A 15,338-nucleotide genomic window follows, 5' to 3' on the forward strand; every position below is an offset into this window, starting at 1 on the left:
ACTGAGTGCCTGGAAGCAGCACAGCAACCTGAACATCCTTCGCTGCTGTGATGTGGAAGAACGGCTTTTCTTTAAATTTATTTAACTGGAGGATAGCTGCTTTGCAATGCTGTGTCAGTTTCCGCCGTACAACAATGTGAATCAGACACAAGTGTACATGTGTTTCCTCCCTCTTCAGCCTCCCTGAGGATGGAGTTCTGAGCAACAGCAGGAATGGATGGTTATTACTACTGTGATATTTAGACCAGCTTCCAGAGTCTGGAACTGACTCGCAGCTAAAACTCTAAATCACCCAGGGAAATTTTTCAGAAGCACAGATGTTCAAGCTCCAGACCCTGACCCATGGAATCTGGTCTCCCAGGGAGACAGGGTCTGGGTGTGTCTATGGTCCAGGCAGGTACAGACAGCTGCCAGGCACACAGGATCAGCTCCTAGAGCAAAGTCGGGTTATGCTCCCTTGAGCCTCTGATCCCAATGTTTTCATCAAAGTTTAATGCTGTTTGCATCAAACTGGCTCGCTGGTCGATATCTTTGTGGAAAAAAGCCCGTCCCATGGGTTCTGGAACTTGTTCACCCACAGCATCCTTCTCCCATGTAACACTTGGCAGGCATCTGAAAGACACTTCTGCAGCCCAGGGCACTCAGAAGTGCCTCATCTGTCGGGCTGGAACTTCCCTCCTGTGGGTACCAGCGCTGGACGAGAGAGCTTCAGACCTTCCTGGGAATCTGACCACACGTTTCTTTGATTTGGGTTCACAACCACATTGTTCAATGTTTTGTTCTTTTTTAAATCTCATGAATCTACCAATGTCACTACTTTCCCATCTGCTCCACTCAGCACTTTCCCAAGCGGCTAGGGGGCAGACTGGGAAGGTCCCCTCCTGGTCTCTGGAGGTTTGGTCCACATGAGGGCACTGCATTTCTGGTAGGCATGAAGCTCCCCCATGGCTTGGATTTCCTGCACGTGATGCGTCCTGGCTCTCCTGCGCCAGGGACAGTGGATGGGATTTCAGAACTACACTTGGGGCCATTTTAACTTGTTGTGAAGTGAAGGCTTCTCACTGCAGTGGCGTCTCTTGCTGTGGGGGTGCTCGGGCTCTAGAGCACAGACTCAGTGGTTGTGGCGCACAGATTTAGTTGCTCCCTGACATGTGGGATCTTCCCCGACCAGGACTCAAACCTATGTCCCCTGCCTTAGCAGGTGGATTCTTAACTACTGGACCACCAGGGAAGTCCCTTGGGGTCCATTTTAAACAGAGGCATCACCAACATCCAAGCACAAAAATGCAAACCACATGGCACTGAATCAGCTGTGAAAGACACCTGTGGATGGTCCAAGCTAAAACCGGAAGGCGGGGTCACTCTGTCCCACCCAAGCTGGGGAGGCCCTCTGGGAGACTCAGACTTTTTCCCTGTCTGCAGGGCGCCAGCAGCTATGGCAGCACCGTGTTGATTTGGGCAGGGGGGTGGAGGTAGGGGGATGGGGTTTACGAGAAAGTTTTGGCAAGCAGGTAGATTCACCACCTGTAAGAGTTCCAAGAATAGATGGAGGGACTTTACCCACTGGGGAACCTTTCAGGCCACCAACTCTGCTATGTTCAACAAGGCGGGTGCTGCTAAAAGCTTGCACACTAAGTCTTTTGTTGCTAAAGGAAAACACATTAGATGGGATCATTTGATAAGGCTTATTTGGACAAAGCAGGCAGTGTTTACCTAATCTCTGAAAAACATCCCTACCTACTCAGAGGTAGGAACCAGTTCCTAAATAAGCCACACACAAGCGCCTCTTCAGGAACACGTGGGTGATGTCTCAAAGTCAGCTGATCCTACTGTCCAGGGGACCCATGCTGGGGATGTTTTCTCCTGAGGCCTACCCCAGGCCCCCATCCTTCTACCTGGCAGATCCCATTGGTAACAGCTGTTGGCACCTGCCGTGTGTGCCTAACGCCCCACATGATCCACCCACGACCAACAGCCTTTCTTCTTTATCAGTTGTTCTGTGGCTCAGTTCAAGAGACAGATGATTCTGTCTCTTCTACTGGCCTTTCTTCCTGGGAGACCACAGTGCTCTCAGAAGGAAGACCTGGCAACCAGTGTCCCCACCTCCATCCTGACCCATGCCCATAAGGGACTTGGGTCCACTTACTTTCCAGCTCACTGATGAGCTGGTTGTTGTGCAATTTGACAGCGCGATGCTGCTCCACCTGGTCCTCCAGCTCGAATATGGTCTCCTTCATGTCTTTGATCTCTGCGTCACTCTCTGATGCTTTCTCTTGTAGCTTCAGGCTGGTTCTGCTCAGCTGCTCTGCCTGGTGATCGCAGATCTCCTTTAGGTAAGAGTAATCCTTTTCCACCTAGAAAGAAATCAAGGTGCCATGGTCACCTGAACAGGAAAGAGCTCCCCCCATGTCCACGCTGGGCCCACTGATACAACAGCAAAGGAAACCTTGGGCACGTGTGTGCCCAGCACCATCTCTATGTTCTGGGCTTCAAAAACAGCCAAGGCAGAGAAGTGTGATGGATGTCAGTGGCCGAATGGATGGATTCTGGGCCCCTTCCTGTGGCGTCCAAGAAAGCTTGTTGTTCTTGCTCAGTCGCTAAGTTGAGTACGACTCTTTTGTGACTCCATGGACTGTGGCCCGCCAGGCTCATTCTGTCCGTGGAACTTCCCAGACAAGAGTACTGGAGTGGGTTGCCATTTCATTCTCCAGGGGATTTTCCCAATCCAGGGATCAAACCTGAGTCTCTCATGTCTCCTGCACTGGGAGGAAGGTTCTTTACCACTAGCACCACCTGAGAAGCCCCTAAAGAAAGCTGCAGCTGCTTAAGTACCCCTCTTTCCTGCCCCTTCCTTGGAGCTGTCCCAGGACAGCGGCCACTCGCCTCACAGCAACAATGGAGCAGCGCCCTCTGCTGGGAAGCCAGAAAGCTAACCCCTGCAACATGCCCCAAACTTTTATCGTCAAGTACCTGGGGCTAGTGTTTCTTTAGAGGAACACTAATGGGATGTGAAGAAGGCTGAGCGCCGAAGAATTGATGCTTTTGAACTGTGGTGTTGGAGAAGACTCTTGAGAGTCCCTTGGACTGCAAGGAGATCCAACCAGTCCATTCTGAAGGAGATCAGCCCTGGGATTTCTTTGGAAGGAATGATACTAAAGCTGAAACTCCAGTACTTTGGCCACGTCATGCGAAGAGTTGACTCATTGGAAAATACTCTGATGCTAGGAGGGATTGGAGGCAGGAGAAGGGGACGACAGAGGATGAGATGGCTGAATGGCATCACTGACTTGATGGACGTGAGTCTGAGTGAACTCCGGGAGTTGGTGATGGACAGGGAGGCCTGGTGTGCTGCGATTCATGGGGTCGCAAAGAGTCGGACACGACTGAGCGACTGATCTGATCTGATCTGATCTGAATGGGACAGCAACAGCAGAAATGTGCACACACCAGACACAGACATGTGCACAGCACACTCACTTCACCTGTTCAAGTTTAATCAATAATGTTCTCAACACACAGAAAAGCACCAAAGGGGACAAGATTACTGTGTGCCAAAACGGGCAAACCAACTGTTAATTTTTGCCATGTTTGCTAAATCTTCTCTTAAGCTAACAAGGTTTGTTAAAGCCTCAACCTTCCTTCTCACACCAGAGTGTCCAGAAATTGGCATGTGGTTGTTCCTTGAAGAGTTTCCCACATTTACTGTGTGTGGATGTGCCCATGACAATACACAGTGTTGTTCTGGATGCTCTAAAACTTTTACACAAATGATATCACACTATCTTAGGCTTCTGCAGGGCACTGTACGATATACTGCATTGTATCTTATGTAAGATGTTCTCGTCCTGTATTATTATTTTGTGTCCTGTATATACTGTGCTGATTACACTTCTGTAACTTGCTTTCGACTATGTTTTTGAGATATATTCATGATACACACTGTTCTAGTCAGTACTTTTTTTAAAAAAAAGAAAAGCTTTATTATTTTTTTTAATGCACCGTGATGTTTGTGAGCTGTTAGTTCTTCAACTAGGAATTGAACCTAAGCCCCTGGCAGTGAAAGCATTGAGTGCTAAGCACTGGATTGACAGGGAATTCCCTAGGTCATTACTTTAAATACTGCATAATATCCTACTGCCTGAATACACAAATCACTTTACTATTTTAAGCTGTATCCTGGTTCTACAGTCCTTTGTTGTTAATAGCTGTATATTTAGCAGGTTATGTAAGCTTGACACCTAGTAGGTTTCTTCCCAGATTTGGAAGGGGAAGTCTCCAAATACAATTTTTTTTCCCAATTGCATTTCATGTGCAGAATCTGTGGGTATTTGAGGACAGTACTGCATTTTATTAAAATATCTACTCTGGGTATAACATTCTTATTTTGTTTTTTACAGTTTTATTATTTCATTTTTGGCTGGATTGGGTCTTCATTGCTGTGCAGGCTTTTCTCCAGTTGCGGCAAGCAGGGGCTACTCTCTGGTTGCGGTGCAAGGCCTTCTCATTGCAGTGGCTTTTCTCTCGTTGCAGAGCACGAGCTCTAGGGTGAGGGGGCTTCAGTAGCTGTGGCACGTGGGCTCAGTAGTTGCGGTTTCTGGGCTCTGGAGTACATGCTCAGTAATTGTGGTGAACAGGCTTAGTTGCCCTGAGGCATGTGAGATCTTCCTGGGCCAGGGGCTGATCCTTTGTCACCTTCACTGTCAGGCTGATTCTTTCCCACTGAACCACCAGGGAAGCTGTGCACTGTTTGTCAATTGGGAGGTTTTGATCAAGATAAGAAAGGAAGGGACTGAGGGAGAAAAAGAGAGAGTGCCTGTGTGGGGGAGGGGAAAGGGTGCAGGTGTCTTTGGGGGGCGGGGGAAGGGGAGGAGCCGCACTTGGGGGTGGGGCCACGGCCTGGACCAGACTGCGGCATGTAAATGTCAGTTCTACCAGACTGAGCCTGCATCCATCCATCTCCCTGCCCTGGTGTCCTCATCTGAACAATTAAATGGAACTTAATACTTAGTTTATCACTATCCCTGGTGCAGGTAAGCACGCAACAGTAGCTATTCTTTCCTAACTGCCTTCTGTCTCCGAGTATGTAAGTTCAAGAAAATTACAACACATGCAAAACACCGAAAGTCTTATGTCCTAGGATAGCTACTTTAATAAACAGAAGACAGACAACTCTTAAGGAGAAAAAGCCACTGCATTTTAGCTCCTGGAAGGCTGGCATCTGACAGCCTTTAACAAGCAGCCACAGGAGGCACCTGTGGGCCTTGCCTCCGGAAGATCCTGGCTTTCTGCAGAGCAACCAGGCTCCGCCTCACAGATCCTCAGGTTAAGGGCCACTCCCCTGAGGTCTAGAAACATGTCCTTTGCTTGACTGGGACTAAAACAGGAGGATGTGAGCAGGTGAGGAATGGCTGAGGACTTGGGGGTCTCCACGTGCAGCTCAGGCTGCCGGCCTCTCAGGAGCTCTGGCCTCCGTTACATCTTTCATGTTGGGGTCGTGAGCACAGGTGCGGCTACGGGAGGGCCTGTGCTGGGTGCCGTGCATGGCTGAGTGGGTAAACGTACAGACCAGTGCACGTGGGTCCACTTACACACGACGTTCTTCCTTCTTGATTTTGGAACATTCTCTCAAGTTTAGCAATGTACTCTGGAAAGCTCTTTTATTTAAAAAAAAAAAAAAAGGTAGCTTTATCACGCTTCCGGTAGGGGCTGGGGAGGTATTTTTAGACTCATCTCGGAGAGTAACTAATGGAGAGAGAAATTAGATCATTAGAAAAGAGCAGCTCAGCCAGCAGCTCAGCCCAGCACCTGCCCTTGATGACTACTGGGTGCTGGCTGACCCCTGCACCCCTGGCTCTTCGTTCCCTGGGCCAGGTCACCAGGGTCCAGCTCCTCTGGTTCAAGGACAGAACTGACATGCAGCGACGTGGTTTCCAAGGCTTCCCTTTAAAGACAGAAATCACTCTCACGTATATCAAGCACATCTCCTCTTCAGAAGTCAACTTTCTCTAGAAATGGGGCATGCAGAACTGCATCACAAATCGGTCAAATGATTCCTGGGAGCCCCAGTCCTCCCCAGAGAGGGGGTGCTTTAAGCCAGTCCCGATGCTCAGGCAAGCACGAAAGGCAGGTGGCAGCAGAGACCACTTGGGAGGGACTGTCCTGCAGGGCTGGCCTGAGCTGACAGGGGCTGGGATCTCAACAAAGTCACTGCCTTTCCTCTGGCTGGTCAGACACTGAATCTGAGGAATGGTATCGTCATTCGCCTGTCCCCAGGAAAACAGACCCTGCATGGACTGTAGCCTGCCAGACTACAGTCTGTCCATGGAATCTTCCAGGCAAGAATACTGGGGTGGGTTGCCTTTTCCTTCTCCAGGACATCTTCCTGAATCAGGGATCAAACCTGAGTCTCCTGCATTGGCAGGTGTTTTCTTTACCACTGAGCCACCTGGGAAACCCTTTCTTCTGGGTACAAGATGATAAAAATGTTCTAAAACTGATTGTGGTGATGGCTGCACAACTCTGTGGATATACTAAAAACCACTTACCTGTACACTTTAAATGAATTCTATGTCAATAAAGCTGGTAGTGAAAAAATTCTCCAGAGGCTCCCACTGGCTTGAGGGTACAATTAAAGCTCTTAATGGGATCTCCTCCAGCCCAACTGCAAGCAGCTGCTGTGCACTCCAGAAACTGCAAACCACTGGTCACTTCTTTGATGGGTGAGAACTTAAAATTGTCTTTCCATGACATTCCTGCTGTCCTGCCCCACCAACACATCTGGTGAACCCAGACTCCCCTCAAGATTCAGGTTCTAAATCAAACAAGAGGATGGGTCTTGATTTCTCTACTCTGTAGACAAGCAAAAACATCTTTCCTAGTTCATCGAGATGTGGCAGGTTGCTTTCTATCAAATCTAAAGGCTCTGGCTGTAAGACTGCTGTGTATTCAAGCCCATGTGTCTGCTTTAGATGGTTTTCTCTCTCTTTTTTATTTTCATGTAACCAGGAAGCAGCATGAATCAGGGATGAAGAATAACCATTATGGGACTTCCCTAGTGGTCCAGTGGTTAAGACTCTGTGCTTCCACCACAGGGGGCACAGGTCAGATCCCCGGTCAGGGAACTAAGATTCCTGCACACTGCATAGTACAGCAAAACAAACAAACAAACAAACAAACAAAAAAACCCTGCAAACAGGGTGATGAAAATTAAGTCCAACAAAATTTGCCTCTTCCAAAACAAACGAACAACCAACCAAGAAGAGTTCTGGGGTCAGCCTCTGGCCTTCATTAGTTAATGAACTAAGCCTAGTAACTTAACCATTCCCTGCCTCAGTTTCCTCAACAAACCCTGAGATGGGTCAAAAGGAAAAAAAACTAGATAAAAACAGTATCTGTACCCTAAAATTAAGACAATTAAGTAAGATTAAATGACGTAAAGGCACCAAGAGTGTCTGGCACATATAAAGCACTAGAATAGTAGTTGTTATGATTAAAATATGATAAACTTTTATTTAACATATTGATATAATTTTAGCAGCCCTTCTCTCCTAATTCACTGCAAGTTTCTCTGACATTCATTCCTTCATTCAATTTATTCAACAAGCATTTACCAGATGCTTAACACATAGAAGAAGTCACGTGTTCAGTTCAGTTCAGTCACTCAGTTGTGTCCGACTCTTTGCAACCCCATGAATCGCAGCACTCCAGTCCTCCCTGTCCATCAACAACTCCCGGAGTTCGCCCAAACTCATGTCCATTGAGTCGGTGACACCATCCAACAATCTCATCCTCTGTTGTCCCCTTCTTCTCCTGCCTTCAGTCTTTCCCAGCATCAGAGTCTTTTCAAATGAGTCAGCTCTTCGCATGAGGTGGCCAAAGTACTGGAGTTTCAGCTTTAACATCAGTCCTTCCAATGAACATTCAGGACTGATCATCTTTAGGATGGACTAGTTGGATCTCCTTGCAGTCCAAGGGACTCTCAAGAGTCTTCTCCAACACCACAGTTCAAAAGCATCAATTCTTCAGCGCTCAGCTTTCTTTATAGTCCAACTCTCACATCCATACATGAATACTGGAGAAATGATAGCCTTGACTATACGGACCTTTGTTGGCAAAGTAATGTCTCTGCTTTTGAATATGCTGTCTAGGTTGGTCATAACTTTCCTGCCAAGGAGTAAGGATCTTTTAATTTCATGCCTGCCATCACCATCTGAAGTGATTTTGGAGCCCCAAAAATAAAGTCTGACACTGTTTCCACTGTTTCCCCATCGATTTCCCATGAAGTGATGGGACCAGATGCCATGATCTTAAGTTTTCTGAATGTTGAGCTTTAAGCCAACTTTTTCACTCTCCTCTTTCACTTTCATCAAGAGGCTCTTTAGTTCTTCTTCGCTTTCGGCCATAAGGGTGGTGTCATCTGCATATCTGAGGTTATTGATATTTCTCCTGGCAATCTTGATTCCAGCTTGTACTTCCTCCAGCCCAGCATTTCTCATGATGTACTTCTGCATATAAGTTAAATACGCAGGATGACAATATACAGCCTTGATGTACTCCTTTCCCGATTTGGAACTTGTCTGTTGTTCCGTGTCCAGTTCTAACTGTTGCTTCCTGACCTGCATATAGGTTTCTCAAGAGGGAGGTCAGGTGGTCTGGTATTCCCATCTCTTTCAGAATTTTCCACAGTTTATTGTGATCCACACAGTCAAAGGCTTTGGCATAGTCAATAAAGCAGAAATAGATGTTTTTCTGGAACTCTCTTGCTTTTTTCATGATCCAGCGGATGTTGGCAATTTGATCTCTGGTTCCTCTGCCTTTTCTAAAACCAGTTTGAACATCTGCAAGTTCATGGTTCATGTATTATTGAAGCCTGGCTTGGAGAATTTTGAGCATTACTTTACTAGCATGTGAGATGAGTGCAATTGTGCGGTAGTTTGAGCATTCTTTGGCATTGCCTTTCTTTGGGACTGGAATGAAAACTGACCTTTTCCAGTCCTGTGGCCACTGCTGAGTTTTCCAAGTTTGCTGGCATATGGAGTGCAGCACTTTCACAGCATCATCTTTTAGGATTTGAAACAGCTCAACTGAAATTCCATCACCTCCATTAACTTTGTTCATAGTGATGCTTCTGAAGGCCCACTTAACTTCACATTCCAGGATGTCTGGCTCTAGGTGAGTGATCACACCATTGTGATTATCTGGGTTGTGAAGATCTTTTTTGTACAATTCTTTTGTGTTTTCTTGCCACCTCTTCTTAATATCTTCTGCTTCTGTTAGGTCCATACCATTTCTGTCCTTTATTGAGCCCATCTTTGCATGAAATGTTTCCTTGATATCTCTAATTTTCTTGAAGAGATCACAAGTCTTTCCCATCTATTGTTTTCCTTTATTTCTCTGCACTGATCACTGAGGAAGGTTTTCTTATCTCTCCTTGCTATTCTTTGGAACTCTGCATTCAGATGGGTATATCTTTCCTTTTCTCCTTTGCTTTTCGCTTCTCTTCTTTTCATAGCTATTTGTCACATGTTAAGACTGTACATACTGTGATGGCTTAGGTAACTGTAACATGAGTGAGTATGCGTTATCTTGCTGTGTGTGTTTAATTTCATTTTTAAAAATTTTGGCTGTGCTGGGTCTTCGCTGTTGCCCAGGGGCTCTCTCTAGTTGCAGCATGTGGACTTAGTTGCCCTTCGGTATGTGGGACCTTAGTTCCCCAATCAGGTATTGAACCTGTATCTCCTGCATTGGACAGCGGATGTTTTAAAATTTTTTTAAATTGACTGTGCTAGGTCTTCGTTGCTTTGCTCAGGCTTTCGTTGCAGCAAGCAGGGGCTACTCTCTAGTTGTGGTATGCAGGCTTCTCATTGCAGTGGCTTCTTTTGTTGCAGAGCATAGGCTCTAGGGTACATGGGCTTCAGTAGTCATGACTTTCAGTCCCTAGAGTCAGGGCTCAGCTGCTCCAAGGCATGTGGGATCTTCCTGGACCAGGGATCAAACCTGTGTCCCCTGCACTGGCAGGCAGATTCTCACCCAGTGGACCACCAGGGAAGTCTCTGTTATGTTTGTTTTACATCTAACTTGGTTATTCCCTTCTGCTGAATCCTTGCCCCTGTTCTGATGGAGCCATGATTCATTCATGCCAGCTTCCGTCTGCACTATCTTTTTTACAATGCTATTCTGCCAAAGGGGAGGGAATATGCTAATTCAGTTTACACTTTTGTTATGGAAAAAGAAAGATGGGGTCAGAAAATTCAAGGAAGAGGGCAAACATCTGTATCTCACTGAGGCCCTCTGGGACACTTTCAGGGTGGGGCTGCAATGCTCCCTGAGGTGCTTTCCAAGGTCTCAACAAGGAGACAAATGCTGGGGTGGCCAGAGGCTTCAGAAATCAGTCCTGCGGTCAAGTTTAAGAAAGTGAATGGAGCTCAGGCCCAACTCAGCACCATCAAGGCACTGGGCTAGCCAAGAAGTCCCAGCCCATCCAGGATGTGGCCTCCTGGGTCCACAAGCCCACAGCCCTCCTGGAGCTGAGGGTCAGCGTCTCTGAAAAAGGAACACCGAGGTTGAGACCTAAAGCTTCAGAAAGGACCTGTGGGGGGGAAAGGGGGACAGGCATGGCCCCCCAGATACCTGAGGGCAAGAACTGGGCCTGGTTGGGCCTGGCAGAAGGGGCAGAGGGCAGTGAAGGGGCTGGAGGGGAAAGTAGATGGGGTGGGGAAGTGACCGACCAAGCAGAGTCCTGCTGGCTGTGGCCAATGGTGCTCTCACCTGCCCAGAGGCCACTCCCCCTTCTCTTCTTACTAAGACCCCCTAACTTGTTCAGGAATCAGGCTGTGATCCTGCAGTCTCAGGGAAGGTGACCTGAGGGAGGGTCACCAGGTCTCTGGGTGTGACCCAGTCCTGCCCAGGTGTAAGGGGGGGAACCCAGGGAAGGTTCTCCCACAGGACTGTAGGGACCGTGGGGACCAGATGCTGAAAGCACCGTGCTCGCCTGCACCTCCAGCAGGAAGGCAGAGAGGGTCTCAGAGCTGCCAGCCTGGAGCGGCGACATTGCACTACCTGGACCCCACCACCAGCCTCGACCCCCAGACTCCAGGTTATGGAGCAGAGTGCACATCCGCTGACTGGGGCCCCGACACCAGGGTTTGTTCTCACTGTCCAAAGCACCAGCTGGTCATGCTCACAGACCACCTGTCATTTCAGCCAGGGTCCAGGTCTCTCCATCCCTGTAGGGTCCTGTCTTCAGTCACAGTGACGGGGCTATTGACCTGCCACATCGTCTCTCAAATTCTTCTCTGGCCATTTGTGGCCAGTCACTGCCCTAATCATTTTGTCTTGGTGACAACGCTGGTCACACAATAATCATGTCACCTCTCATTTTCCTTGGCCACTCAGGCAAGTGCTTCTTTACAACCCCCTTACTCCATTGCAGGAAATGCCTGAGTTTTGCAGGAGGAACTGAATTTCTACCTACATGTTGTCAACCTTAGGGGAAGAGAAAAATCAGTGTCTTCTTTTAAAACTTCTAGGTTCCAAGACTTATAAAAATTCTCCAGCTTGAAATCAAGATCCCAAATGACTGGAATCTTGACGAGTAGACCTAGGCTGCATTATAATCTGGAAAAACAAAGATGTGGTCCAACTCCACAGTGCTGGCCAGCTAGGGAAGGCATGTGTGCAGTGGCGGGAGGCTAAGGCTTGAAGATTCTGTGGAAATAAGATCCCCCCTGCCCCGGCCCCACAAAGCTGTGCACAGGCAGCTTGTACGATCACACAGTCAGCTGCCAGCAAAATTATAAGGTGGAGGTCAGAGAAGCTGGAAGCCTGAAGATACTCAAACCCAGCTGAAAATGAATAAATGAGAGGAAGAGAAAGCCTGTAAGACGTCCACACCATTAATGACCAGAGAATCAGGTTGCAATGGACCATTCTTAAGGCAGATGAAGCAGGAGAGACAAACCCTCTGGGATTTCAGGGTGTAATTTGTATCAAGAGAGTGACAGCCCCTGAAATGAGGTGGAAGGATGTTTTCAGTCCCTCTCAGCAAGGGACCCCAAAATCAGACCCAGAGCTCAGAGGAATTGGGAAATCAGAAGCCATCTGTCTATACCTGCTGTTCTGCTCTGAGGATGGGCAGAATATTATACAATCACCAGCAATCTTTACCAGAGAACAAAGTCCAGGCTGATTAAAGCATTATTTTTAAAAAACGAAAATAGTGATCATTTACTTGATCTTGGGTTGGGGAAGATCTTTCTGAGTGGAAATGGGGAGGGGAAAAGAGGAAACGGAGACCAGATCTGAATGACCCAAAAGCTAGGTACCAAATGTCAGCAAGGGGTCCAGAACCCCCCACGCCATTGGTGATTACACCTATGTCTTGCTGCTGGCAGCCAATCTGGCCAAGGCATGCAAAGTCTTTAAAACGGTCACACTCTTGACATAGTGAGTCAATGTCTAGGAATTTTTCCTAAGGAAATAATCAGAGAGAGATTAAAAATGACTTACACTATCAAAAGACTGGGAAAAAAACATGAATGTTCAACAACAGGTGAGCAGTAAAGTACTTAGGAAATATTTCTAGAACAGCATACTATCTGGCCTTCAAAATCATGTTTCAAAGAATAGTGAACAATGAGACTGTGCTCACAAAACATCAGATTTTTAAAAAGTTAGTAGGTATAGAATGATTTTTTAACTTGTGACATAAACATATACACACATACATTAGTACATCTGGAAGAAAACGCCAAAATAGTGGTTATATAATTGTATTACTTGGTGGGGAAACTTAGGATGATTTTAGTTTTCTGTTCCTAGGTGCCCAAAGCATGGTAACCAGGAAACTGGATGTCTATCACTCACTCTTCAACACTTGGCTTACTGCCACCTCTTCCAGGCAGTCCTCCTGCACTACCCTCCCTTACCCATGTTATTCTAGGTGCTCCCCTGGGACTGGACTCCGGACTGACCTCTGCAACATTCTTTATTCCTGCATCATCAGACTCACTGTATCCCCGTGACACATTCTGCTACTGTAGCCAGAAATTGGGGTGTCTCATTGCTGCATGCCTGGTCTGTGTGGACTCTGACAGATCTTCAGGCTAGAGTGCTGGATTGTGAATGTAATTGAGTACCTGGTCCTCTGTGCCCTGTGCCTCTCAAGCCGAGGAGGGCCAAGCAGACAAGGGTGAGCAAACCACAGCGGAGAGAAAGCTTCTTACCTTGGCCAGCAGGCTTGAAACGCGCTTCACCTCTCCATGTGCCTTCAGCAGCTCCTGCCTGAGCTCCGAGCAGGACTGTTCCAGCTGGTCCTTCTCAGCTCGAGCCATGGTCAGCATTTCCTGGACGTCGCAGCCCTCAGCCATGGGCCCCAGGGGGCTGGCCCCTCCAGTTTTCTGCTCCTCGTTCTCCAGGGAGGCCTGCAAAGACCCGTTCTCTACCTGGAGCCCTTCCACGGGAAGCTGATGCGCTGCTGGGATCTCGGCTGTGGGGCCGCCGCTGTGCTGCTCCAGCTCCAGGCGGGTGGTCAGCTCCCCATTCACCTCCTGCAGGTGCCGGACCAGCTCCAGGGCACCGCGGTGCTCCTCCTCGACGGCGCGCAGGCGGCACGTCAGCTGCTGTTGGATGCTCAGCAGCTTCTCGCGCTCGAAGCGGCCCTGCTCCAGGATCTCTGTGCACTTCTGTTCCAGCTCCAGGATCTTGCCTTCCTGGGCGCCAGGCTCCTCGCCCTTGACACGCTCCTGCAGGAGGGTCATAAGCTTCTCATTCTCCTGGCTCAGCTGCTCCGCCCTCTCCCGGTGCTGATGGAAGGACGTTTCCAGGAGCGTCTTCTCATCCGCCAGCTTCTCATTTTCAGCCGTCAGCTCCTGCACCATCTGCTGCTGGTCAGACAGCTCCTGCAGCGTGGCCTGCAGCTCCTCAGCCGTGCTGTGCTGGTTCTCCTCCATCCTGTGGATCTTCTCTGCCAGGGACGCCAAGGACAGCTCGCTCGCTGTGTTTGGGGAGCTGCCGGCTGCCGAGCACTTGGAGCTCTTGACAAGGCTCCCAGCAGGGGACAGGGGCCCCAGGGTGTCTGCTGGGATGTGTTCGAAGTCAGAGGCATCCGGGGACAAGGAGGCCTTGGTGACATCACTGCTGGAAGAGCCTGATGTCCGCAGGGCACCCTCATGTGGGTTTTTTCTGTACACATCAATTTCACTCAACGCCTCATTCCCCGTCGGGCTCCCGAAGCTGGACTCCTGAGTTACGGACGTCGGGCAGCTGCTGTCCCCGGTGTGACTTGCTCCCCCCTCTGAATCTGGGGAATGCTCAAAATAAGTCAGTTTCTCTTTCAAGGCCCGGTTTTCTTCCTCGAGCTCTGCGAGCTCTTTCTGGAAGCTCTTGTTCTTCTCCTCAAGGGCTCGGATCAAAGGTTCCGAGTCACCTGGCAAGACTGATGCTCCGTCCACACTGGAGTCCAAAGCATCCCCGCCTTCACTGTCCTGAGTCCGTTTCTCCATCCATTTCTTGAGTTCACTTCGGAGCCTGTTGATCTCACTGTCTTTCTCTTTAGCTTCTGCCAAGAGCTCCCGGACCTGGGACTCGAGCACAGCCTTCTCTGCACCTTCATGCTCCGGCCGGGGTCTTGGGGGAGCAGCCCGCACGTGCTTGGTGGGGGTGGGCGTGCTGGAAGAGGTGGGGCTGGTCGTCACTTTCCTTGAGTTGGAGGGACCGCGTGGCACAGTTCTGTCTCTTGAGACAGTGACGGCAAGTTCTCGAGGGGCAGGAATGCCTGTCCTCTTGGTAGCTGTCACGGACCCTGAAGAGAGAAGAAACCAGTGAAACAAAGCGAGCACTTTTATGAAGGAAACCCAGTAACTTCAGCTCTCAGGGCACGTGGGCAGCATGGCTGCCACTCTTCCTTCATTGCATCCTCCCTGAAGTACCTACCCAGCTCCAACTGGGGCTTCTGCACCCCTGCCCCCAGCCCTGTGCTTCAGCAGAGCTGAGGCCACGCTGAGCTACTCAGCATCACCCTGTCCCCAGAGACAGCTGCTGCCTCAAAGCACACACCAGCCCCACAGTCAAGGTCAACGAGACACCAGGAGAGAGGTTCCTGGGTGAGCGTCTAAACATACTGGTTGCGGGTGAGTCTGGGGACGGCTGGCAACCATCACGGCAAGAGGAAGGTGAGGATGCAGAGAAGAAAGAAGGAACCAAGCTCTTAGTGGCGCTGCGGAGCTGTGGGTCAGTCACCCTGAGGCTGGCCCTCCAACCACACAAGCCAACAGTCACCTTTCATAAGTCACCTTAAACTAGGTTTTCTGTAACTTGAAACGTAACACAACTGAATTGAC

The 15,338-nt window shown here is 49.0% G+C and overlaps 1 protein-coding gene across 12 annotated transcripts in view; it reads right to left on the reverse strand.

The window, feature by feature from the left end:
- SPECC1 (sperm antigen with calponin homology and coiled-coil domains 1) overlaps positions 1 to 15,338 on the reverse strand; it is a 206,830-nt gene that overhangs the window by 59,569 nt on the left and 131,923 nt on the right. For all 12 annotated transcript variants that reach the window (XM_061389762.1, XM_061389763.1, XM_061389764.1 and 9 more), the window contains 2 exons: positions 13,224 to 14,800; positions 2,147 to 2,354 (listed from right to left, as the gene is read on the reverse strand). In XM_061389762.1, the coding sequence (XP_061245746.1) occupies positions 2,147 to 2,354; positions 13,224 to 14,800 (1,785 nt within the window). The remainder of the gene's footprint in view (positions 1 to 2,146; positions 2,355 to 13,223; positions 14,801 to 15,338) is intronic.

Source organism: Bos javanicus, chromosome 19, assembly GCF_032452875.1.
Source record: "Bos javanicus breed banteng chromosome 19, ARS-OSU_banteng_1.0, whole genome shotgun sequence".
Lineage (NCBI taxonomy): Eukaryota > Metazoa > Chordata > Mammalia > Artiodactyla > Bovidae > Bos > Bos javanicus.